The sequence below is a fragment of the Neofelis nebulosa genome, chromosome 3 (genome assembly GCF_028018385.1).
Source record: "Neofelis nebulosa isolate mNeoNeb1 chromosome 3, mNeoNeb1.pri, whole genome shotgun sequence".
NCBI lineage: Eukaryota > Metazoa > Chordata > Mammalia > Carnivora > Felidae > Neofelis > Neofelis nebulosa.
This window is the reverse complement of record NC_080784.1, coordinates 153,932,849-153,958,359: the sequence shown is the minus strand read 5'-3', so window position 1 is coordinate 153,958,359 and position 25,511 is coordinate 153,932,849. Positions and strand designations below refer to the sequence as shown.

At 34.3% G+C, this 25,511-nt stretch overlaps 1 protein-coding gene across 9 annotated transcripts in view; it reads right to left on the bottom strand.

Annotated features, from left to right (window-relative positions):
* Positions 1-25,511, bottom strand: part of EPHA5 (EPH receptor A5) — a 343,473-nt gene that overhangs the window by 66,185 nt on the left and 251,777 nt on the right. For 6 of the 9 annotated variants that reach the window (XM_058722409.1, XM_058722411.1, XM_058722415.1 and 3 more), the window contains 2 exons: positions 19,732-19,891; positions 11,864-11,969 (listed from right to left, as the gene is read on the bottom strand). In XM_058722409.1, coding sequence (XP_058578392.1) covers positions 11,864-11,969; positions 19,732-19,891 — 266 coding nt within the window. The remainder of the gene's footprint in view (positions 1-11,863; positions 11,970-19,731; positions 19,892-25,511) is intronic. The other 3 variants (XM_058722410.1, XM_058722412.1, XM_058722416.1) reach the window with 1 other exon arrangement.

The window sequence follows — 25,511 nt, the reverse complement described above, 5'->3', positions numbered from 1 at the left end:
TCACCCTGGCTTTGGGAACTGATGGAAACAAAGGGCCAAACTACACAGGTTCCAACCAGAGAGATGAGATGTTCAGAAGGACCTTCCATTTCAATTTCTGGAATGCACATTTACAAGCCTCAGAACTTGGGCAGAAAAATATTAGGTGGTAAAATAGACATCTATTTGGAATTCAAAATGCCAGAGGGGAGGAGGGTTGGGGATGATGAAATAGATGCAGGAGATGAAAAGGTACAAACATCCAGTTATAAAGTAAATGTCATGGGGACAAAAAGCACAGCATAAAAAATGTAGTCAATAATATTGTAATAGATTTGTATGGTGACAGATGATAACTAGATTTACCAGGGTGGACATTTCATACTGCATATAATTGTTGAAACACTATGTCCTGCACCTGAAACCAGTATAATATTGCATGTCAATTATACTTCAATTAAAAAAATAAGTAATAAATAAAAACTAATACGCCATTGGTTATCCAGCAACCATAAGGTTTAAATTAATTTTCAAATGATGAAAAAATACAAACATTTGGAGTAAAAATGATCTATAATGACTGTTTTATAAAACTATAAAAAAAAGTAGCTATTTTCCTATTGGAGCTGGAGAGTATGTACTAGCACTGGTTTGAAATGATTAATTATAGTTTTTTTCAGATTCCAAGAAAGGCTGGGTTTATCTTGGCCATGACATTCCAAATGGCTAGAGAAGAGGTAAATCTAGCAGACCACAACATGTACACATGAAAGAGCTGGAATAGGACTAGATCAGAAAGAGTCAGATATTGACATCAAAATAAATCATCAAGAGGTCCTCATGTACTAGAAAACATCATACAAATGTAAAATTCTGGTTTATCATATATTTGTCTCATCAAAATTTATGTATAATCAAAGTTCAACATTACTTATCATGTACATATTAAATTCATGCTGATTTGATGATAACTTGTTAGATTTTTACACCATCTTTTTCACGATGGGACAGAAATTAGGCATTTTAGGTGGCTCAATTTCACCTTAAAATTTTCCTGAGGATGATTGGACCTGTAGATTGGCTTTTTCCTGGTAATTATACTTGTAGAAAATTAAGAAAACCAGAATAATTCTACAGATTTAATATCTACACTGTTAAAATATTTATGCTGAACTTGGTATCCTTAAAAAAGTAGCATGTGTTACTGGCATATATGATGTCACAAACAACTTTAGCAGTGAGGATTTATAGTAAGATTCTAGTGTATCTAAGAAAAATAATATTAACAGAAAATATTTCACTTAATTTTATATTTCTACATATTTTTAAACATGTTTGTTTACATATTTGCTCTGTGATTGGATGTTCTGTTTACATTCTTTTGTGTACTATTTCTCCATATTTGTGCCAGATATCTCTTTGTAAGAAATAGTGAAAGTATCAATCAAAGTATTAAATGATTAAAGTAATGAACAAGCAAAATTACATGACTTCAACTGAAACTCAGATTCGTTTTTTTTTTAAACGTGGGCACTATTTATATATCACCTATGGGTATAATCAGTTTAAATCAATGCCTAGCACATTTCTTTCAGGAAAATCAATGAAATAGGCATAGAAGTGTCCAAGTGGCACTAGGGTCACTCAATGCCAGAGGTATGGAGAGCTCTTGGAGGTGGAGAAGAGGGGCTTGCGAGATTCAAGAGAATTTTTGAATCCTATGAAAGCTTCAGCGTGGAGAGACACTGAAGAGGAATTATAATGTTGGTGTAAGAACATCCTAAGAACACCTAAAAAACAGACAGTCTTTCCTTCACTAAACACCACAAAGAGGTCCCACTTTCCCCACTTGGTATCTTGTCTTTCAAGATGGAAGTGGCAGTGTGAAGAGCAGGCAAACAGCAAGCAAGCAAACAAACAAACAACCTACAATACTTCGACCATCTTTCTGGCCTTTGGATCTACCTTGGCTCAAGAGAACTCAACAAACAATGACCAGGATAGAGATGTGGAACCCAATGCCAGACCATAAGAATGGGAAGAAAAGATAATGGGTCATTTAAAAAAATAAACAAATAAAACAGGGATTTAAAGAACAAAAGCCCCAAATAATCATTACAATTCACCGATGTTATGCAGTATTGATGGCTTCAAGAGAGCGGAGTAATGCCTGTAGACTATTCAGAGCAAATGCCTGCCGAAGACCCACCACAGGGGAGTATGCCAGTTTTCTGTGAGATTAAAAAGTCAGGAGAGTAGGAAATAATGAGAAGCAAGGAGTGAGCGATAGTAAAAAGAATTTTGGTAAGCAAAATAATTAGGATATAATATGTTTTGTAGCACTAAAACTACCACAGACATCAGATATATTTGAAGTCAATTCCTCTACATGGCACAATAAAGAATGCAGCTGTTTGAAATTGAGTTGCTAATCCATTAGAAACATTTCTTTCTTTGCAGGTTTATGAAAGTTTTTAAAAAGAGCACAGATCTTAAACAAATGGGGTTTTTAGCTGGAGTTTAAAATCATTTGGAGCATTTTACTGTCATTTGCTTCATTTTTCAGCAATGGATATATTCCTAGACATGGCTCAGGAAATTAACGGGGTTTTGTTGAATAGATGGGCTACCCTTTGGCATAGCGTAGTGCTATTGATTTTTCTCTGTAGAGCTGGATATCAGGTTCCTGGGAGAGCCTGTGTGGGCTCTGAGAGATGTAGTAAGATTCCCAGAAACCTAGCAGAGTCCTCTGTCAGAGCATAGTGTCTGCTGGCATGCTAGCATTTTCTCTTTCACATTTTATAGAAATAGAGCTTTTGGGCAAATAGAGCTTCAGACAAAAAGTGTATTTTTCTCTCTTGTATTAGGCTTTTGACCTGCTCTATGCTTCATACTTGATGAAATCTGAGTCTTTAGATTCTTTGCTATAATAATATATTTTTTTTTTTTGCAAATCAATGATATTAACTTATCTCCGTGTCATAGAATTTTTCCTCCAAAATGTTTGCCTCAATATAACTTCCTGAGAGTTGCCGTGATGTTTACGTGTTTGATCTGTGAGAAATCGCAGGTGGGATATTCAATAATGTTGAGCAATTGAACCAGTAACTCTCTTGGGTTCAGTTTCCTAGGACGATTTACTTCCCACAGTGGGCAATTAGTTGTTGCTATGCTCCTCGTCTTTCTGGCACTACTGTGTCCTGATCCCCATTTGTCAGTTATTAATAAATTATGATCTTCTCTCTAATTATCTTTGATTCAGAGCCTTTGAAGAAAAAAGCGTGTAATCATGAGAAAATAGAAGGAATAACAACTCTCAGATATTAAATCAATACACATGCCTGGATTTATTACAGTTTCATAAAGTCACATCTGCTAATTCATAAGCCACTGAGATTTGCTTTTAATGAGAGCTTTCCTAAAATCAGTATTTACATGTGTGATTATAAATATTTGGCTATTTACCATTATTTTAAATTAGGATAGAATGAGACAAAATATTTCCACACAATATTTTTCTTACCAAAACGTACCAAGTTCTGAAACTACATAATTGTAATGATGTTAGAAATGCTAAATATACTAACATATTCATGATACTCATAATCTGAAGAGAATCAGGAGAGAAATCAAACCTGTTGACCTACATTATTATTAGTAAAAACTATCGCCACTTGATGCTACCAGGTGTATCATCATTCTGGCATCTGGATGCCCAGATGTCGAATGAATAATATAAGCTAGTGAAGACTTCTTCTTCCTATGTAATACTTCTTTGAAATCACTGCATTTATTTTGTGATAGCACAAAAATTTCAGTAATCAGGAAAAAAGCACATTTATGTGTTAGGTATTCTATTACACTCTTATCAGTGTTGCTAACAGTTTTTATTTTCCAAACTGTCAACTTAATAGGAAAAAACGAGACAAAGCACTTCAAATGGAGACTGATGTACGGTTTGTCCTTAATTCAATAATTTATGAGGTAGGTTATGTGGAGAGACACAGAAATCTTTATCTTTTATCTTTCACTTACTGAAGAAGAAAGATGTTTACTCAATATACTATAATTTGCAGTTGAAAGTGTTAAATTTCATGAGAACTACTGATACATTGTTCTGAGACTTCATTGGAAGGAAAAAGGCTTTGGCTAAGAGAATTAAGGAAGATTTTGTGATAGAAAATGATGCTGAATGTAGATCTTGACATGTGGGTAAGGTTTAAATACTGAGAGATGAAATGCAGCATAAGAAAAAGGCACGGAGCGAGAGCCTCTTTCCACATTTTCAGTTCTTATGCTGTGTATGAGACTGGCCCTGTCTGCAGATTCAGGTGTGAGCTCCTACCGTGCTGGGCCATACAGTGAAACCTCTCCATCCTCTTCTTAGTTAAGGTCTCAAGTGTTATCAATTGACTTAAGTCTGTGGAGCTGGGTTTTAGGTTCCTGTCAGAACCTGTACCATATGGGCTCTGAGAGTGAAAGGCAAGAACTCTAAAGTCAGAGCTGGGGTCAATACAGCGACCATTCCTTCTTCAGTGATCCAATAACTGTCTGGTCTCCTGCCATCTCAAGGGCCACTCCTCAGTCTCTTTCACCAGATCTTTCTCTTTCACTCTCAGTGTCAGTGTTGATGGGCTCCATCCAAATAATCTCATTTTGATGAGTGGCTTTAAATATCACATTTGTGCCACAGCACTCTTCAATCATGTGCCTCCATACTGCATAGCAGACACTATCTTAGTACCTAGATCAATAAGTGTCTGTACTTTGGATTTTTTTTTTTTTATACATCTCTGGAACGTTTCACCTATATGATCTATAATTCTCTTTTAGAATAAGTCACTTTGAATTTGGCTTCTGTCATATGCAACCAAAGGAGTCTAGGTCAAAAAAAACCATAGTGGTAATGCTGGAAGGTATTTTCAGGAATCCCGAACTCCAACTTCATTCCTCCAATAATGAGATCACTGGGCATTCACTGAGAATCTACACTATAATCTGTTTATTCATGATGAGCACATATCTATCAGAGGAGACATATATAGAATGATGAACTAAAAGTACTTCAGTTGGGAAAAAAAACAGTTTTGAGGAAACACAGAGGCAAAATTAATCAGTTTTCACAAAATGAGGAATGGTCATAAAGTTGGTGATATTTAATGTGTTGATTCTAGAATAAATAACTTATCTGTACAATTTTCCAGTGAAGGACTGGTGAATAATTCATTAAAATCCAATATATTATTTATTTACCTTAGTGTCAAGAAATCACTGGCATTAATTTCTAAAAGGTGTTTTATTTATATTACTGACCAGTTTAGGGGCACTTGGGTGGCTCATTCAGTTAAGCTTCCTACTCTTGATTTAGGCTCAGGTCATGATCTCATGGTATGTGAGTTCAAGTCCCAGGTTGGTCTCTGTGCTGACAGGGTGGAACCTACTTGGGATTCTCTCTCTCCCTCTCTCTCTGCCCCTCCCCTGCTCTGTCTGTCTCTCTCTATCTCTCAAGATAAATAAGTAAGTAAATAAGTAAGTAAATAAATAAATAGAATTATATATTGCTGATCAGTGTGGAAAGGTTTTAAATGTTAATTAATACCATTATTTTTAGCAATAGAGAATCAGTGACTTTGTATACAAGAATTCAGAGTTTCACTAAGATCATACAGTTTAAAGCTTTACAAGTCATGGGGGAAGCTGTCTAATGAAGAACTAAGTCCTAAAGTCAGAGCTGCATTCAAGCCCCAGGCCCCCACTAACTAACTGTATATAGTAATTTATATTCTAGACATTTTCTCAGAAGGAAAAAAATAACCCATGGATAAGGATCTCTGCCATCTTGGATCTTTAGACAAAAAATTAACACAAGAAATATACTTTTAGTAATATAATGGCAATTAAGTGTCATGAAGAGTCAAATCAAGGTAAGAGAGATCTGATATGCAGCAGAAGGAATCATGGGCTATGATTTTAGTTAGCTCGATTGAGAGGATGGGATTTTGTAAAGACTTGAAAGCTGGAGGAAGCCACATGCTTCTCTGGGGCAAGGGAGCTCTAGGCCACAGGAAGAGCCAGTGCAAAAGCCTCAAGCCTGCACCATTTTTATAATGGTCAAGAAACGGAAAGAAGATAATTTTATCAAGCATAAATTGAAGATAGAACTAATACTGAGACATAGTTGTGTGAAATATTACATGTACAACCCTTGGAACAATGCCTAGTAGGTAGTATGTAATTCATGCTAGACCTTATTGTACTTATTATTACCAACATTATTACTGTGTTATTCCATTAGGCAAAGAGGCTTCTCTGAAGGTTTTATAATACTTCATGCCCTTTAAAAATCACTCACTTAGGAAGCTATTATGCTTTGATATCAAAAGTAGGCAGAGCTCTGGCACTTGTCTGAATTAAATTACACTCAAAATGCCTGCATATTTTTTTTTATTTTGACTCCAAATAAGTTTGAAGGAAAGTTTCTAAGTCCAGTGGATTTTACCATCAAAACCACTGTTTTTCCTAACCATTGTTTTTCCTAACATAAGAAATGTGACAGGCATGTAATAAGAACATTTTTTTTTTTTTTTAGTTAATGAATCAGATCACCATTGTGGTAGAAAGAAAAAAAAGTTACCATTTAGGAGGATTCTAATTTAAACCCTCTTTTTTATCCATAGCTGTTGTAATTCTGTTTATGAAATTCTGTCCATTGATCTGACCACGAAATTAAAGTGGAAACACTTTGAGAAAAGAACATTATCTTCTTATTTCACATGCCTGGACTTATCTTGGTGTTTGATGTGCAACAGATGTTCAATAAATGTTTGTAATATATGAAGAATATGTCATTTACAACGTGTTATACATTAAGAGATTTGAACCAATTTACAAAAGGCTAAATTTTAATAGTATTTTTAAGTAAAAAAAAAAAAAAAACCAAAAAACCCTGAAGCAACATCTTACCTAAATCTACTAATTTTTTTTTTCTTGAAATTTCTAACATGGTCTCAGTATCTTAATTTTGATAGGTTAGCCTTCAAGTACACTATCCACTGAAGAATTTTTGCCTCAGAAAACTATGAGACATTTCAAGTCAATTGAGTTCCAATTGTTTAATAAACAAAGAGAGAAATAAGAGTTAGCGGTCATACATGGAGCTACAGGATTTGAACACGAACAGGACAATCAAAGGGAGATCTCTTGCTGAGAAAATAATCATTTTTACAATAAGCCGTGACTCAGACTCAATTTATAATCTCAGGAGCATCATAGTATTAAAGTCATACATTAGTAATCTTAAAATCACATCCAAGGTTAAGCAGCTTGAGGAAATTCTTCTAGCTTTTCTTCTACCCCATAGGTTTTTTATTTTGTTTTCCATTTCTAAAACTGGTAAACAGATTTAACTTCTTTGTACTTACATGCAAAAATAAGTGGAAATGTGTGGGAGTGCATGTATATAATGTTTGTATCTTTGACTCCTGAGCATACATGTGGCATTGATTGAAATAAAAATCAAATCTCTACAATTTTCTTAAAAAATAAATTCATGAGTGTGTAATAAATAAGGGATCAGAAACAAAGTATTAAAATATATTGTTTAAAACCAGGTTGTCTATGTTGACCAAGGTTCAAAGAAGAAATAGTTTTTCTACACTGAAAGATGTTTTCCTTTATATGTTCAGTACCAGTAGGTCCTGTTAATTTAAGCTTTATATCAGGTTAAGAAGTATCCAGTAATCAAGAATTAGGCCTCAAGCTTGAAATGGAGACGGTGGAAAAAAAGTAACTTAATATAATCAAGATCATATTTAAAGGAAAGGAAAATAGAAGAAGGACACTGTAAAAGACTTTCTCAAACATGTAACTGGAAGTGTGGAGATGACAATCAGTGATGAAAAGTTTGTTCATTAAATAATTTATATCTATAAAGTAGTATATATAAGGGGAAAAACTCAATAAACTTAGTATATAATAAGAAAGTTATCAATGTGCGTTGTCATTACTGATAAAAGAGAAGGATTAAAAAACAATTACAACATGCTGTGCATATCAGGAGGCTTAATTTATATCCATTCTAGGGTAATTAGCTCGTAGTTTGCTAAGGACATGTCAATTGTTTTGTACTGCAATAAAAAAATCCATTTAAAATTAATGGTGAAGAAAGTAAAAACGAGAATCTAAACCCTGCAGAAAATGCTCTATGGAATATTTAGCACCTTTAAACAGGAAGATCACACAAATTCTAAGATTGATAGAATCCTAAGGTGTTATAATTCTTTCTGTTTTTTTAAATGGAACTTTTTCCTTCAAGATGGATATTTGCCTATATTATTTTATTTTATTTTATTTTTTTTTTAAATTTTTTTTTTTTCAATGTTTTTTATTTATTTTTTGGGACAGAGAGAGACAGAGCATGAACGGGGGAGGGGCAGAGAGAGAGGGAGACACAGAATGGGAAACAGGCTCCAGGCTCCGAGCCATCAGCCCAGAGCCTGACGCGGGGCTCGAACTCACGGACCGCGAGATCGTGACCTGGCTGAAGTCGGACGCTTAACCGACTGCGCCACCCAGGCGCCCCGATATTATTTTAAACTCTATCTAAGTAGAAAGACTCCAAGAGGTTTCGGTGTAATCAATTTTGGCCTAAAAAGATTAGAAAGTCTCTATATTTGATTTATGTTTTATCTTTCAATTTATTTTAGAATAAAAAAGATAATTTTTTCTTTGAAGTAGATTAGTCCCATAGTATTCAATATGTTATAATCCTCATTTTTTTTTGATCTGGTCTGAATAGAAATACAAATCACCAGTGAATATGTGTCTTCAAGACGTACTTTCTCCAGGGTCCAAACGATATAAATTTCCAATATATATTACATTCAAGTGATATTAATATTTTTTCAATATATAAAAATTAATTCATCTTTATCACCACTGAGGAGTCAAATTATTTGCAATTAAAAGACATTTTACCTAGGAGCAAATATCTGGTTTTTAATATAGTCAAGAGGTTAAAAGTGACAAAAAAAAGTTCAGAGTGAGAGGATAAAGTCATTATATTTTTGTGGATGTTTATCAGTCATATTTTGGCAAAGACAGGAGGGAGAAACATATATAATTCAATGTCTTCAGACCATTCCTAGAACAGTTTTTTTTCAATAATTTGTCAGTATTCATAAATAATTTCCCACATATTATTAGGTTTTGGCCACATTTCTTCATTTATGTTTTCCTTTATTTGACAAATCTTTATTGAGTTAATTCAGGACACTGGGTACTATGAGATGGATATGGTTTTCTTAGTCCAGACAAAAATTATGAAGCTCATTGTCTTGAATGAGATAGGCAAAGACTTTAAGAATCATTTAATTTAGCTTTTGAATAAGTATACTTATGTAAAACAACATAAAATAACTTATACATGAAAAATACAAATGGCCAGATATGTTTTTATCATAAGACAAATGCCCCCTTAAATTCAAGAATATCCATACCAAAAAATGAAGTAATGAAAATTTCATGCAAAAAAATTGCTGGTAAAAAAAATATAAATCTCAGAGTTTGGGGGATAAAATTTGTTTTCCCTTAAGTTGGAAATTCCTAGTCCCTGTATAGTAAGTACCATTAAGAAAAATTTAATATGAATACATGATGCACAAGTTCATAAGGTATTGCTATTTTTAAAAAGTAATGTACTTCTACAAGATAATGTATACAAAAAATTATCTTAGCAAGTCACAGATTTAGTTCTGTTAAAAATTAAGCTTTGTATCTTGGGTGTAGCTGTGATTCTAGTACAACTGAGAAATTAAAGTAATGGGTAAATTGAATCTTCTTTCAAACACTTCATCTAATGCTACAGATACATATGTATCTGTATACATATGTATATATGTATACGTGTGTGTGTGTGTGTGTGTGTGTTGGGGAAGAAAAATTTTTGAGAACAGTGGCTGATTCACATACAAGTAAGCAAGAATCCATAGCTGAATGTCATCAGTAAATTCACATTAACAATACTTAGGTTAAATAAATATACTGTGGCTAAGTATACAATAAGATATATTCTATATATATTTGATTTGTCCTTTAATAAACCCTCAAACATACAGACTTATTGGATTCTAGATCTTGATCTTTCCTTCTGTTTTATTCACTTCCTCTAAGTGTGGACATAACAAATACAACATCTTCTTATAATCCCCACGTCCCTAACTATAACTAACACTTCCGGACTTATTGGAAATGAAGAAGCCAACTCATATCTCAGTCAGAAGTAAAGAAATGATATTACAAACCAGCTCTGCAATTGTATCATAGTTATCTACCCTTTTGAGGTGGAAAAGACTCATATCACGTGGAAGGTTCCTTAACAGTTACCAGACAATTATCTTATTTGACCAAAATCTGAGCAAGTTTTCATGACAACATTTTTATCTCACAGGAAGCAGGGACATCATCAGAGCATTCTCCCCAGGTGACTTCAGAGAAGAAAGAACAGTGGGGTACCAGCCAGCCAGCTTTCTGGTCCAATAGGCTAGCTGTCCTCAAAAGAACACAAACTGCTTCCTACCTAGAAATTCTAAAAGTGCATCACTGCTATTCTAGTATTAAACATAAGTGATGATTTCTATACACATTCTTAAGAAAATTTTGAACATTCTTAAATAAACAGGAACTAGAAGAAAAGGAATTTTCATATACAAAAAGAAAGGATGTTCAAAGGAATATATTCAACAATGTTTTATGAAAATAAATTACTGTAATTTAAGACTATAGTTATAAATCTTTTCAGAATATAATATGCAGTATATTGAAAAGTGCCCAATTCTGTATATTTATGAGTTGAATATGTGCTGAAGAGTCAAAAGTAAGTAAGTAGAACAGTAACAAAATTAATATGAATATTGATTTCCTGGCCTTTTTTTTTGGACCTTACATAACAATTTCACATATTTGTGCAAGTCTAAATATTTCCATGAAGACTCTCATCAAGTTATCTGCAATAGTCTACCACCAACACATTTTCAAATGGATGGCACTAATTACTGAATGTCCCTTCTGACAGTGGCCTAGTGAAAAATAGAAACATGTTTGTGGTAGGGATACAGTGCGCTCATGCCTTGATTCATTTACTTATTGTTATTTTAAAAATCTTTTTGAAGGTTGATTATGCTCAGCTCAGTGTCAGGAAATACTTTCTACAGAAGTTCTTCTTGGGTCTCTACCTCTTGTTTTTGTTCACAATAAAAAATGTAGATGTGCAACACACATGTTAATGTATCTATTGATACAATATTCAGTGCAATTCACTGCGAATCCGTACAATGATTGATGTAGTCGGGCTGAAATCATCCAGAAGCTGAAAATAAAAGCAGTCATTAAAAAGGGTTTTTTATTTCTCTGTTTTCCAGAGTGTCTGCCTCATATCCATCACCCTGTTAGGAAAGAATCCTGGCTAAGTAGAATTATTAGTATTATTCTTATGTATTAGTATTATTCTTAGTATTATTCTTATGCCTAGGCACAGGCATAGGTCTTCCCTAACACTAAAACTGAAATGACTATAAATATTTTTGAGACAAAATGAATCAGATTTAAAAAACTGTATCAGAAAAAATATGGTTAAAGATAGAATCAATAATACCAAGTTATTAAGTATCTTGTGAAGACAGCATACCTGAAAAGGAGAAATTGTGTGCTTAAATGTTAGCCCTCATATGGACAAGGCAAGGCTTAAAAATATCTCTTATATTGTGGTTATCTACTGACATATTTGCTTGCCTGATTTGTTTTGGGATGTGCTTAACAGCCAAATGGTCAGATCAAGGTAAAGAAGAGATCAGCTGCAAAAGTTCAAAATCACAGCTTCCTCTCTTACCTTCCACTGAGGAGGAAGCCGATAACCACTGCCAACAAAATGACTCCCACTGTCACAGACACAGCAATTATAGGAATCTGGCTTTGATCGCTGGAGGCTGCAACTGCTGATAGAAGACACAGAAAACGGAGCCCGTGGTTAAAGAGATCATATGCATTCAAATAAGAGCTGCTTAATAGTCGGTAATCGATGCATGGTTTAAACAATTCACCCACACTTGGCTGAGATTTCCCCCTAATATCTCTGCTCAATGGTGCGTAATTGAAAAGACATCTTTAGGAGAAAATATTTACTCTCCAAATGGAAATTTGAAAGAATCACTAAGTCACTGATTATTTCCTTGTCATCATAAAAAATGAATGTAATTGTTTGCATAGTATTTATCTAGGGATCTTAGGTTTGCGAGATAAAATGAAACTTAGTCCTTGATACCAAACCCCTTACTCTAAAAGGAGGTGCTAAGTATCCGAGATTTGACATTTTAGAGTTTGCATGTGGCTGTTTCTAGGAGAAAAATCTTGACACCTCAGACAGGGTTTTTTTCCCATAGACATATGTTGAAGTCCAAAATATTGCGGTTATGGCTTCAGTGAAGTTAATATCATATTCTGAATATAATTTTGAAAATCATAATTTCTAGCAGAATATCATCCGTGAGCATACTTTATATATAGGACTACGTTTTGAAAAATATTAAGACATACACTTAGAACTTTGAGAAGTCTACAGTAAGATTAAATTCATTTACATCATATTTTTTTAAATACATGGATTTAGATGAAATATTATATATTTTAACTGTACAATTACCATAATAAAAGGAATACGGACCTGGTAAGATAGTTGTACCTAAATAAGTATGGGGATATTTCTTTCATGCTGATATCTGCACTGTGTTAGAATAAGAACGCTACAGAGCAAAATTAATTTTACTAATGTTCTCAAGAAACCCTCAATAAGATACCTACCATGCTATTGTTTAACAAAATCATCACTTTGATTAATTCAGAGTGGCATTAGTTACCCTCTTAACAAATTTTAAGTCGTCAAGAGTAATAACAGCTATAATTTCCCTGTTTTGCTTCCTAGAACCCTTTACCAGCTATTGGCCCCATCAATAGTTTTGGACATCCAAACACTTCCCTTTCTATTCTTGTCACCTCTCCCTTGATTCTTTCAAACCAAAATTGACTTACTCTCTGACCACTTCTTGCATTTGATCTACAATTTGATCTTTTAGACCTGTCTTCAGACCCAATATCACTAGTAGCTTGTTCATGTACAAGAAAGACTCTTATTGACAGTCTAAATCTATGTTCTTACCCTCCCTTTTCTTGGGTAATAATAGTTGCAGTTCAATGGTTCTTTATCTTGATTTTCTCCTTTATTCTCTGATATTGAGATCTGTGGTAGGGAATTTAAAACTGCTGAGCAGTATAAATGCGTAGGGCAAATCTACTCCACTATCACTAGTAACCTTCCCCAAGGTTTGCTTTATTAGTCTCTAAACTCAGATTACTTATCGCATTGCTTTTCTCAGTTCTTTAATTTTCTTTTTGGCAAGAGGCAATGTTTCTAGAAAAAATCATGCAGACATGGTCCACACACATTCAATATTATTTTTATTAGGCTCTAACTGCTCTTCCAATATTTTTTTTTCTTTCTTCTTAATTTCCTAACAAAATCATCATAATGAGTCTTCCTTATTTTCTCAAAACACTAATCTATTACGATTTCTCATGTTTCAATAATGTTAAACTGTATAGATTAAAGAGCAATCAAGTCTGAACTCTATGGTTAAATAAAACTGGATGGTTATGTAGTTTCCTTTGCTTCACCTAACTCCAATGTTAGAATCCTTCCTATCTCTTCCAAGACCTGGCTCCTTCAAAGGTCTCCCTCCAGGAGATCTTTTATCCAGGAGTCAATTATAGGCTACTTGTCTGCTACCTCCAAGCCTGAACGGATAATTCTTCTTAGTGGAAACAAATCCTTATACCTAAACTTACTGATGTTGGTTCAACTTAAATTTGAAAACAGGTCCAACATTTACTAGGGATATAGGCCAAAGCAAAGTATTTAACTTTATCAAGGCTCATTTCATTAATCTCCAAACAGGAATAATTTTCCTGGATCATTATAATTCCGTTGAGAGATAATATTTAGCACAGTGCTTCTACTATTGACAGCCTTAAATAATTAGTAGATATTATTTTTACACATTGTTATCTTCTGCTTTATCAAATTATTCTTTCTTATTTAACACCTTGATTGTTATCTAGAGCAGTATTGTTATTTTTATTTATTTATTATTTATTATTATCTGATAACCAACATTATTAAATTCCCTCTGCAACTTATCTTCTTCTGCCTTTGAGTTCTATGCATGGCATTCTTGCTAAACACAATGAGTGCTCTTCCATTTACTTCACCAGGCATCATAAGGTATTCACCTTTGTTGAACATAAACTTCAACCTTGAGGCTCTGCTTCATCTTGGTTTGTAGAACATCAGATGAGGCGTTTTTCCCCTTTTCTCCCCACACTGAAGCTCTACTTTGTCAGTTCCGTTGACTCCACATTCTCTCCCTACATCTTCGGCATGAAAAATTCCTGATGAATGCTCCTGATCCTCCACACTTCTCTCCTTACTCTTTAATCTTTTTCTGTCTTTCTCCCTTCCTGCTTCCTTTTCTCTCTACCTTTTATGGGTACTTTTATGCTTTATGACATCAGTTAACTCTAAGCTCATGAGTCCCAAATTTATATTTACAACTCTTACTTTACTTCACTTCAAAGCATGACCCTATTAAAAAAAACAAAAACAAAAACTACTTTCCTTTTATTTGGATTCATTTTCATATACAAATAGCATTTTTATACCACATCCACCCCAAGGACATTAACAAAAACACATCAATAAATAAACACCATAAATCAAACCACAAACTAGACTAATTTGATCTCTTTTCTTCTGGTTTCTTTTAACTATCACTGAATTTTTCTTAACTCCTACTTGGCCATTAATTACCAAACATTTTTGTGTTTCTTCTGTTTTTTCCCACAAACTATATTTTTTTGTCCAACACTCACCTATTTGATTCAAATCTACTGGACTATTGGTCACTGGTTTTATAAATGTTTCCTTTGCTTTCTATGTGTTCACATAAATATCCAAAAATATCACTTTGATCATGTTTCTCTGATCAAAAATTTAATAAATGCCTACTACCTATAAAAAAAATTCCCAAATTCTCCATCTAGACTTCAAAAGCCCTTTTAAACAAATTCTAACAAATCTTTCTGGTCTCAATGGGCCATTTTGGGAACTCTGAGATATCATTTTGGAGAAAGGGGGCATGATCAATCAGAGGTAGGGATAAAAACAGGGCAATTTCTGGCTAACCAAACTACTAATTTTGAGAAAAAAAATACTCATGCTTAGTACTGTCAAATGCTTCATTTTTAACAATTGACAAGATCTAATCTAACAATATATTAAAATATGCACCTAGGTATGGGATATTAGCTTGCAATAAAATATTTTTAATGGCATACTAAAAATTTCAAATGATTAATACATTTTATGAAAATATTTTGTTAATAATGCCAAATCAAAACATTCACATTTTCATTTTTTCCTCTACCGTTCACTTAAATCAGATAGTTTTGTATAATAGAAAATTAAATCAAGGGTCTATGAGGAAGAATTTCAATAATACATTTTCATTTTTTAAAAATTGTGCAGCTTTGGGGTGCCTGGCTGGCTCAGTCAGTTGAGCATCTGACTTCGGCCCAGGTCATGATCTCATGGTTCATGGGTTTGAGCCCTGTGTCAGACTCTGTGCTAATGCCTCAGAGCCTGGAGCCTGCTTCGGATTCTGTGTCTCCCTCTCTCTCTCTGCCCCTCCCTAGCTCATGCTCGCTCTCTCTCTGTCAAAAAAAAAATAAACTTTAAGAAAAAATGTGCAGCTTTTCCTAAGTTCCTTGATGGGCTTTAATTATTTTATTATTTCAAATGTATTAATTATTTTGTGAGCTATTTCTAATAAAACATAATTCATCAAGATTTTATGCTATTTGTTCATTGTTTGCCCTGACAGCATCAATTATATCCCCAATATATCAACTAACTTGAAAATATATAGAATTGATAAGGTAATGTCAATGCCTTCATACATTTTCATTCTTTAGCACCAGAGGAAAAAAAATTATAAGCACAGTATGATCCATGATTATTACTTTAATATATCATTAAGTTTTTTAATCTTTAAATATAACAAATTTCTAGTCACTCACATTTCCTATTTTTTTAATCTGTGATGTATTTTTGGAAGAATAGTTAAGGAATGTTTTGGGAATGCTTAAAAGCAAATTTGGGGCAATGTAACACACTACTATTAAAAGAATATTAATTATAGACACTAATATTCTTTAGTAAATAATGTTTATTTTTCAATAACTATATACTTACATTATCCTGGGGAACTTTAAGCTAGTATATACTGAGAAGTCATGTTGCTTATCTCATTTTGTTTCTCATACTCCATATTGTATAGATATTCTCCAGATTTTAGCTATATATTTAGATAGTTAATCATGAATCTGAAAAGATTTGTTAAAGCCATATTATGAGGGTTTTTGAAGGCCCAGCTGAAAATTTGGGGTCTTTCTTCCACAGCTGTAACTATCTATTCATTTTCTTGATTAAGATAATTTGATCAAAGCCATAATTTTTGATATGCAATATGAGCACATACGAATTAATGGGGAAATTTAGAACAACCTGGGTGGGAAATACACACATGAAAAGATGGTGAACATCATTAGCCAACAGGGATTTCAAATTAAAACCGTAATGAGATATCACCAGCCACCTGTCCAAAATGCCTAAAAGAAAAATATAGTGATAACAGCAAATGCTGATGAGGATGTGGAGAAACTGATCACTCATACATGGCTGCATTGCTGGTAGGACTGTAAAATAGTACAGCCACCCTGGAAACTCGTTTGGCAGTTTCCCACAAAATTCAAAATTAAACATAAAATTGCCATATGATATAGCAATTGTACTCTTGGGTATTTATCCCGGGTAAATGAAAACTTAGGTTGATGTAAAAACATGTCAATGAATATTCACAGCACCTTACTGGTACTAGCAAAGATTGGTACCAGCCTAGATGTCCTTCAATAGGTGAATTGTTAAACAAATTTTGGCCCACACATACCATAGAATACTACTCAACAACAACAAAAAAGAAGCAAGCAACTTGCATGAATCTCTAGGAAATTATACTGAGTGAAAAAAGTCAATTCTAAACTAAAAGGTTGCATACTGTATGATTCCATTTATGGAACATTTCTGAAATGTCAAAATTTTAGAAATGAATGTTTAGAAATTAGTGGTTGTCAGTGATTAGTTATGGGACAGGAGCTGCTCCCAAAGGCAGTTGGTATAGTTATAATAGGTCAACCCGAAGGAACTTTATGGTGTTGGCACTGTGAAGTATCTTGACCATGATGGTAGATATACAAACCTACACAACTGACCAAATTGTATCGAACTTAATGCACACACACACACACACACACAAACACGCCTACATCATACACACATAAAAAAGGGTACAAGGAAAGTTGAGTAAGATTGGTGGATTGCATCAATGTCAATATCCTGATTGTGATCTTATGCTATAGTTATGCAAAATGTTACCATTGGGAGAAACTGAAAAAATTGTACAAGAGTTCACTCTGCATCATTCCCTACAACTTCATGTGAAACTACACTTATCTTAATAAAAATATAATTTAAAACACAGAATAACTTTATTTCAGCAATTTGGTTATACAGATTTGAATCAAGTAAGTAAGAAATGGATAAAAGGAAGTAATGAATTGGAGAAAAATCATAAAAGAAGCATGAGAGTGTGGGTAAATCTTGGTGAGTGGGAGTTAAGAAAGGTTCAGTGATAGTCTCAAAGTTTCAAGAGAATTTATGTTAAAAGAAACCAGAAAAAAGAGCTAACTTGATTGGCTGGATAGTTTCATTAATGCTAGGTTTATTTGCTGGTGTGTTTTAACACTGCTGTTGGGAAAAGGAATGATATATGGGGCCAATTTTAAAGATTTATTTGTATGCATAATAAAATTAAAATAGAATGGATACTATGCAGTTATAAGATAGAAACTAAAGCTTGAGAAAGAATAGTTTAAGATTTTCCACCCAAATCCTCATTTTAAATAGTCTTTCTAAAATAAAGATTTTTGCATTCCTGTGTTCATGTTTGGATTTGGTTTTAGGACTATATTAATGACATATGTGATAATATACATGAAAAAGAAAAGCCCATCATAAAAATTTTATGACCTATGTATAATATAAATATTACAAATTTAAAAAACTAATCAATGAATAACATCATGCATCATTATTATGAATTAAGTAGCCAATTAGAAAAGTCTTTTTACAATAAAAAAGAATGATGGGGCGCCTGGGTGGCTCAGTCGGTTAAGCGGCCTACTTCGGCTCAGGTCATGATCTCGCGGTCCGTGAGTTCGAGCCCCGCGTCGGGCTCTGTGCTGACAGCTCGGAGCCTGGAGCCTGTTTCAGATTCTGTGTCTCCCTCTCTCTCTGACCCTCCCCCGTTCATGCTCTGTCTCTCTCTGTCTCAAAAATAAATAAACTTTAAAAAAATTAAAAAAAAAAAAAAAAAAAAAAGAATGAAATCATGCCATTTGCAGCAACATGGATGGAACTGGATGGTATTATGCTGAGTGAAATAAGTCAGTCAGAGGACAGATATGTTTTCATTCATATGTGGATCTTGAGAAACTTAACAGAAGACCATGGGGGAAGGGAAGGAGAAAAAATAGTTACAAACAGAGAGGGAGGGAGGCAAACCACAAGAGACTCTTAAATACAGAGAACAAACTGAGGGTGGATATGGGGTGGGGGAGAGGGGAAAATGGGTGATGGGCATTGAGGAGGGCACTTGTTGGGATGAGCACTGGGTGTTGTATGTAAGCCAATTTGACAATAAATTATATTCATAAAAAAAGGAAAAGTCTTTTTAAAGTGTATGTTCAAGATAATGATTTTCAGATACCTGAATGATAAGATAGTATTCACTTAGTAATGGTGACTCACTAAAGCCAATATTCTTAACTGTGACCCACTAAATGAAAATACATACACCCACATATTTGACACTTCACACTAATCCTAGTGTTATTTTGTTCATAACAAAACTTTTATTGTCTTCTTCTAATCTTACTTTTAATGCGTGCTCTAGGACAAGTAATCAATATTTTGACATTAAGGAGAAAAACGTTTTATGCTATTTTATTTGAAAAAAAAAATGGTGCAAGAAGTGTTTTCCAGAAACATTTCTAGATCCTTCACTCAGAGATGCTGCCAGAGATGTTGATTTTTTAAAACAATCAGATTGGTTTCTGAGAGCACTATTTTCTTGCCAAACTTAATACTAACAAATGCTCCCTGTAGAATTTTCATAGAAAGACTAAGCCTGGTAGCATTGTTCAATAAAACAAGTAAAAATAAATGGCAATAATTCAATAAAGTATGGCAGCTGTGGAAGGAAAGTCTTTAAAAGCAAGGTTTAAACATTTCTTAAGGATCTCCTGATGTTTCATCTCCCAGTAGAATAAATGTGATGAGGAGTAGGGACCGATGTGTTAACCTACTAACCTACCATAATAGCATGACAGATGCTTCCTACCTGAAGGGGTCATGCCTGGGAGAGAGAGGACCAGGAGACTGACAGAATGCCCGGAGAGAGTATTGATCCACTGACTCTTTTCTGGTAACCATTACAGAGACATGAGTTGACAGTAATTAAAATGACTTACACACTGGGATGGTTTCAAACTCAAATCTTCGACTGAAGACACCATAGCCTGCTGCTGTGCGTGCTCGAATTTGGAAGACGTATACTGAAGCTGGCTTCAAGCCCTCTGCAGTTACAGTTGTCTCTTTAGATTTGATAATTGTATAGCTGGTTTCTTGGTCCTTGGATTACACATGTACATACAATAAAAAAGTCAACACATGAATTACTAATGACAACAAAACTTAGAATCATAAATCAGAAAATAAATCAGAAACTAATAGACTTGCTATTAGTACACATACAATCTTTTAGAAAAAAAAAAACTATACATCCTAGGTGTGCTATCTATATGATATCTAAAAGTGTTTTCTAGAACTCAAAATTGGTTGGTAACATGTTCTCCACTCATCCACCATACTTGTCTTTGGCAGAAATAAATCTGTAAACTTTTAAATACGATTTTCAGGAGATAAAATTTTTTTAACATGTATTTTTTTTGAGAGAGAGAGCGTGAAGGGGAGGGGGAGAGAGAGAATCCCAAGCAAGGTCCACGCTGTTATCACGAACCCCAATGTGGGGCTCAAACTCACGAATCATGAGATCATGACCTGAGCCAAAACCAAGAGTCAGTCACTTAACCCACTGAGCCACCCAGGCACCCCTGCAGGAGATAAATTATTTTACAGACTCTATTTTAGTACTGGTATTCATGTTTATGTTTCTTATAAATATTTTATTGGAGCACATCTAACATGTTGCCTGTTCATGGAGTAAGGTGACAATGTTTCATATATCACCAGGTAAGTCTTATGCTTTATATCTTTGGTGAGTTTCATTTCTAATTATATTTAGGGCTCGGGAGAAGGAATGAGTACTTGACTGGAGAAATTTAATTTCAATTCATTAAGTCCAAATGGATTACTAAAGAAAAACTGCAAACAAACTTTTTTTTAAAAATTTTTAAACACTTTCTATTTTTTCACATTTATGTGTTTGAGCTGGATGAGTAGTGAATAGAGATGCAGTGAAAACAAAATCACTTTAAAGATAATTTTAGAAATGAAAACAAATAGGAAACTGTTCCTATTTTGACTGCTACCAAAATCTAGACTAACTGTCCGTAATTTATCTCTGAGATTACCACACTGAGTAGAAAATCTTAGACCTACAAAGATCTAAACACACAAAGTCCCTGTTTTGAACTTTCTTGTCCCTTGTATTTTTCTGTGTGAATTCTTGGCTAACGTTGTTTTTGGCTGATGGTGTTTCTACACTTAATACATTTCTGATGGATATTAAAGAATGAATTCATGAGAGATAATGGTCAGAGATTTTTTTTCCTCTGTTTGTGGGAACTGTCTCTATTTACAGTATCTTGATTGATGACTATAAACCATCATTTTCAAGATATTTCAGAGAATTTTATTTTATAATTAAAAACATGTATTGATTATTTTTTAAAATATAATGGGAATAAGATGTAAAGGATTTTTTTCTGAAATGAGAAAAGAATTGAAAACAAGAATATAACAATTCTTTCTCAAGCCCTCTAATAGGGAATATGGTTATTAGTTAATCTTAATAACACTATTAAAATGCAAAATAAATGCAAACCATGCTTTCATGTTGCATGTAACTTCAACTTCCCTTGAAATTTACAATCGATAGCAGCATGCCATGTTGTGACTTTAGTGTGGACACTGAAATCACGTGCTAAAATAACACAAGTCCATGTTTACTTTCATCTTCGGTTTCCTTATCTGTAAGATTGGGGTAGAAACTGATGCCTGGCTATTCTCATAGAGATACTGTAAGAATAAGTAAGTAATGCACATGAAAACATTTAATAAGCTATAAAGCTATGTTTTCATTGCCATTGTTATTTGAAATGTTTTCTAATTGGACACATCAAAGTCCACTGGCAGTCATGTTCTACAGAACATGTACCACCAGTAAAATCTAAACTATACAACCTATTAGCATTTATTTGTTTTAAAGCAGGTTTACCATTCCTCATTTAATATAGTCAAACATATAGAATTATCTTAGGGTTAAATGTATCCCAATTTCCATCTAAATAGAAATGTTCTAATTTTTTTTTAATGTTTATTTTTGAGAGAGGGAGACAGAGTGTGAGTGGGGGAGGGGCAGGGAGAGAGGAATATTTATTTTTGAGAGAGGGAGACAGAGTGCGAGTGGGGGAGGGGCAGGGAGAGAGGGAGACACAGAATCTGAAACAAGCTCCAGACACTGAGCTGTCAGCACAGAACCTGATGTAGGGCTTGAACCCACGAACCCTGTGATCATGACCTGAGCCCAAGTTGGATGCTTAACTGACTGAGCCACCCAGGGGCCTGGGATATTCTAATTTCTTTTTTTTTTTTTTTTTTTTTAATTTTTTTTTCAACGTTTTTTATTTATTTTTGGGACAGAGAGAGACAGAGCATGAACGGGGGAGGGGCAGAGAGAGAGGGAGACACAGAATCGGAAACAGGCTCCAGGCTCCGAGCCATCAGCCCAGAGCCTGACGCGGGGCTCGAACTCACGGACCGCGAGATCGTGACCTGGCTGAAGTCGGACGCTTAACCGACTGCGCCACCCAGGCGCCCCGGGATATTCTAATTTCTAATGCAAATAGGCTTTCTGATTCATTCTATGTGAACAATTATTTTTTTTAAATTTTTTCAGTTTACATATTAAATTTAATTGCCGAATCTTTATGGTATAGAAAATATTATTAGAGTCTTACAAAGAATTTAAACTAGAGTCATTAAAGCCTATAAAATTTTACCTAGTAATGTCAGTCATTTTCTTTATCCCCATTCACTGACTTTCTCCTATATACTCTATTATCCCTTCTCTACACTAGGAAAAAAACAGTAAAAAAGCACACAATTTCTTGATGTGTTCCTTTTAAAAGAGCTAAACTATTACTAGAAACTATTGTACTTACTCATGCTCTCTGGCTGCTCAAGCTTGTGACTGAATATGCAAGAATTATATTCAATAAGATTAGTGAGAATTTCAGTGAGAAATGTTAACTTGCATTTTGTTTAAAGATAAACTGGTGTAAAAATCTAGACAAAACCAAAGTTTCTGATATATTTGTTATAATTATGATTTTTACATAAAATATCGACATTTATTGGGGTGTGTGGGTGGCTCAGTCAGTTAAGTTTCCAACTCTTGATTTTGGGTCAGGTCACAAGCTCATGGTTGGTGAGTTTGAGACCTGCACTGGGCTCCGTGCTGACACTGAGACTCCTGCTTGGGATTCTCTCTCTCCCTCTCTCTGCCCCTCCCCTGCTTGTGTGTGCTTTCTCTCTCTCTTTCTCTCTCAAAATAAATAAATAAACTTAAAAAAAAGGTTAACATTTATTATAGAAATGGAGAAGGTTTTTTTTTTATAAATGAACAAGGAATATCAGTGTTAGAATTCAAGTCATGCTGTTGTCTAATGAAGAGTGCAAGTATGGATACACAACTCAACTTCAATTTTTTCTTCTTTAAAATGGGAAGAATTATTTATCAAGCACAGTGTGAGCACATAGAGATGGAAATAGAGATGATGTACATAGCACCAAGCTCAATCTCCGTAACATAACAGTTTCTAGGTAAATTTGACTTGAGTCTGTAGCATGATGGAAAATTTAATTAAAAGAGAAAAAAAATTAAAAGCTTCTTGTAAATTCCTAATAATTGAGGGATGCTTGGGTGGCTCACTCAGTTAAGCGTCTGACTTTGGGTCGGGACATGATCTTGCAGTTCTTGAGTTTGAGCCCCATGTCAGGCTATGTGCTGACAGCTCAGAGCCTGGAGTCTGCTTCAGATTCTGCCTCCCTCTCTCTGTGCCCTCCCCCACTCACACTCTGTCTTTGTTTCTCTCTCTCAAAAATAAACATAAAAAAAATTAAACTCCTAACTACTGAATTCAGAATTGATATGTTTTGTAAAATTATTATAAGTTGATACTTTGGCCAAACAGGGGGGAAATTCCCATTACAAGGAAACTGGCATGCTGCTCCTTGAAATAATGCGTGATCTAATATCAATTGCACAAAATGACACAACATTCTGATTTATATATTAACATTATGTGTATCTCAGTGGTTCCTTATCTGAGTTCTAGTTGTACTTTGTCTCTCTGGGGTAGTCAAATGCTATATAATCAGAGGTACTCACCAAAGCATGTATCTAAGGGATTGAAAACCAAAAATGCACATTTTGAATTACCTAAGTAGCTTCCAAAATTTGCTTCTGCCCCACTCCTTTTAGTCATTGCTATACTATAATTTCCTTCATATCACAAACTCTATATACACATCTTCAACACCCACGACCATCAGGCTGCCAAATCCTGGTCAGGGCAATGGCTTTTGCTGCCTTCATACTCCTGCTGAGCAAATGAGCTACATTCCCCAGCTGCTTAGCAAACACTGTTCACATGCAGCGAGGGGAGGGCCTGGGCAGAAGGAGCCAGCTGGCAAACACCCTGCCAAGGGGCAGCTTCCCTTTGCCTCTGCCTTTAATTAAGAGATGGCAATGGGCCCATCACCATGCAGGAGCAGAGAGGCCCAATGACCTCTATTAGAGCAGGGCAATCGCAGGCAGAAATGCCAGCTGGCAAATGCATGAGCCCTGGAAAGCTCTGCCACCTGTGTCTGGACAAGAGCCATCCAATAAAACGGTGGTGTCATTCTGAAGGTTCAAAATGAGCTCTGGAAACCTATAAGCACCCCCACCTCAATCTGTGCTATAAAAACTCATTATCATTTTTTTTTCCTTCTGAAAGTGTTAAAAAAAAACCTTTCATGTATTTTATTAGTATGCTCAATAATTTTGCTTGGCAAAAATTTCTGGGAATTGAGATTTTCACTGTAAAAAGGAAAACACTGACCAAAAGAAGTTAATGACTTCCTCCAAATAACATATTATATAAAGGTTTCACTGCTTTTAACGGATGTAAGTGGGCAACTTTCTATTCATTTACTGAAACTACGTACAGAAATATTTTTCCCAAATTATTTTTTCTTACATTGAGTTATGCAGATAATAGGATGTATTAATACAGCATTAAATATAAAATATTAAGCACAGAACTAAGTTTTCATGAAATAAGTATATTTAAAAAAATTGAACTTTCAAGAAAATAATGCCACATGTAGAAAATTCATTAGAAGGAATATTAAGAGAAAGACTCCCCCACCACTTGGTTGAGAAACTTTTTTTTTTAATGGAAGCAGTAGCTTACAGAAAAAAAAAAGATAAATTTATTGAGTATTACATATATGAAACTTATGTATATGCTGAGGAGTAATAGTGAAAACAATGAAAGATTACTCATAAGGGGGTAAAATAGGATAATATCATTAGAAACAATAAAGAAAATCAAACCTTGGTCCAACTAGTTGCTTCAGGGGAAGAAAAACTATAAAGAAAAATAACTCCCTGTCAAAGTTTAGTCCTCTTGCTGTTGAACTTTATTTCATCTAAGATGTATATTCAAATAAAGAGTTTTGGTGAACTGCTATTTTTCTCTGATTTTTTTAATACTCCCGTTTATTTATCTAGTTTTTTTAAAAGAAGGCTCTATGCCCAATGTGGGGCTTGAACTCATGACCCCAAGATAAAGGATGGCATGCTCCACTGGCTGAGCCAGCCAGCACCCCTGGGACATATTTATTTTTAAATGCCATTATGCATTTCAACTTTTTAAAAAATAAAGTTCATTGACAATAAATATTTAGAAACTTAAAATATTTACAAAATATTCAGTCTATATATTCAGCTTTGTGTTAG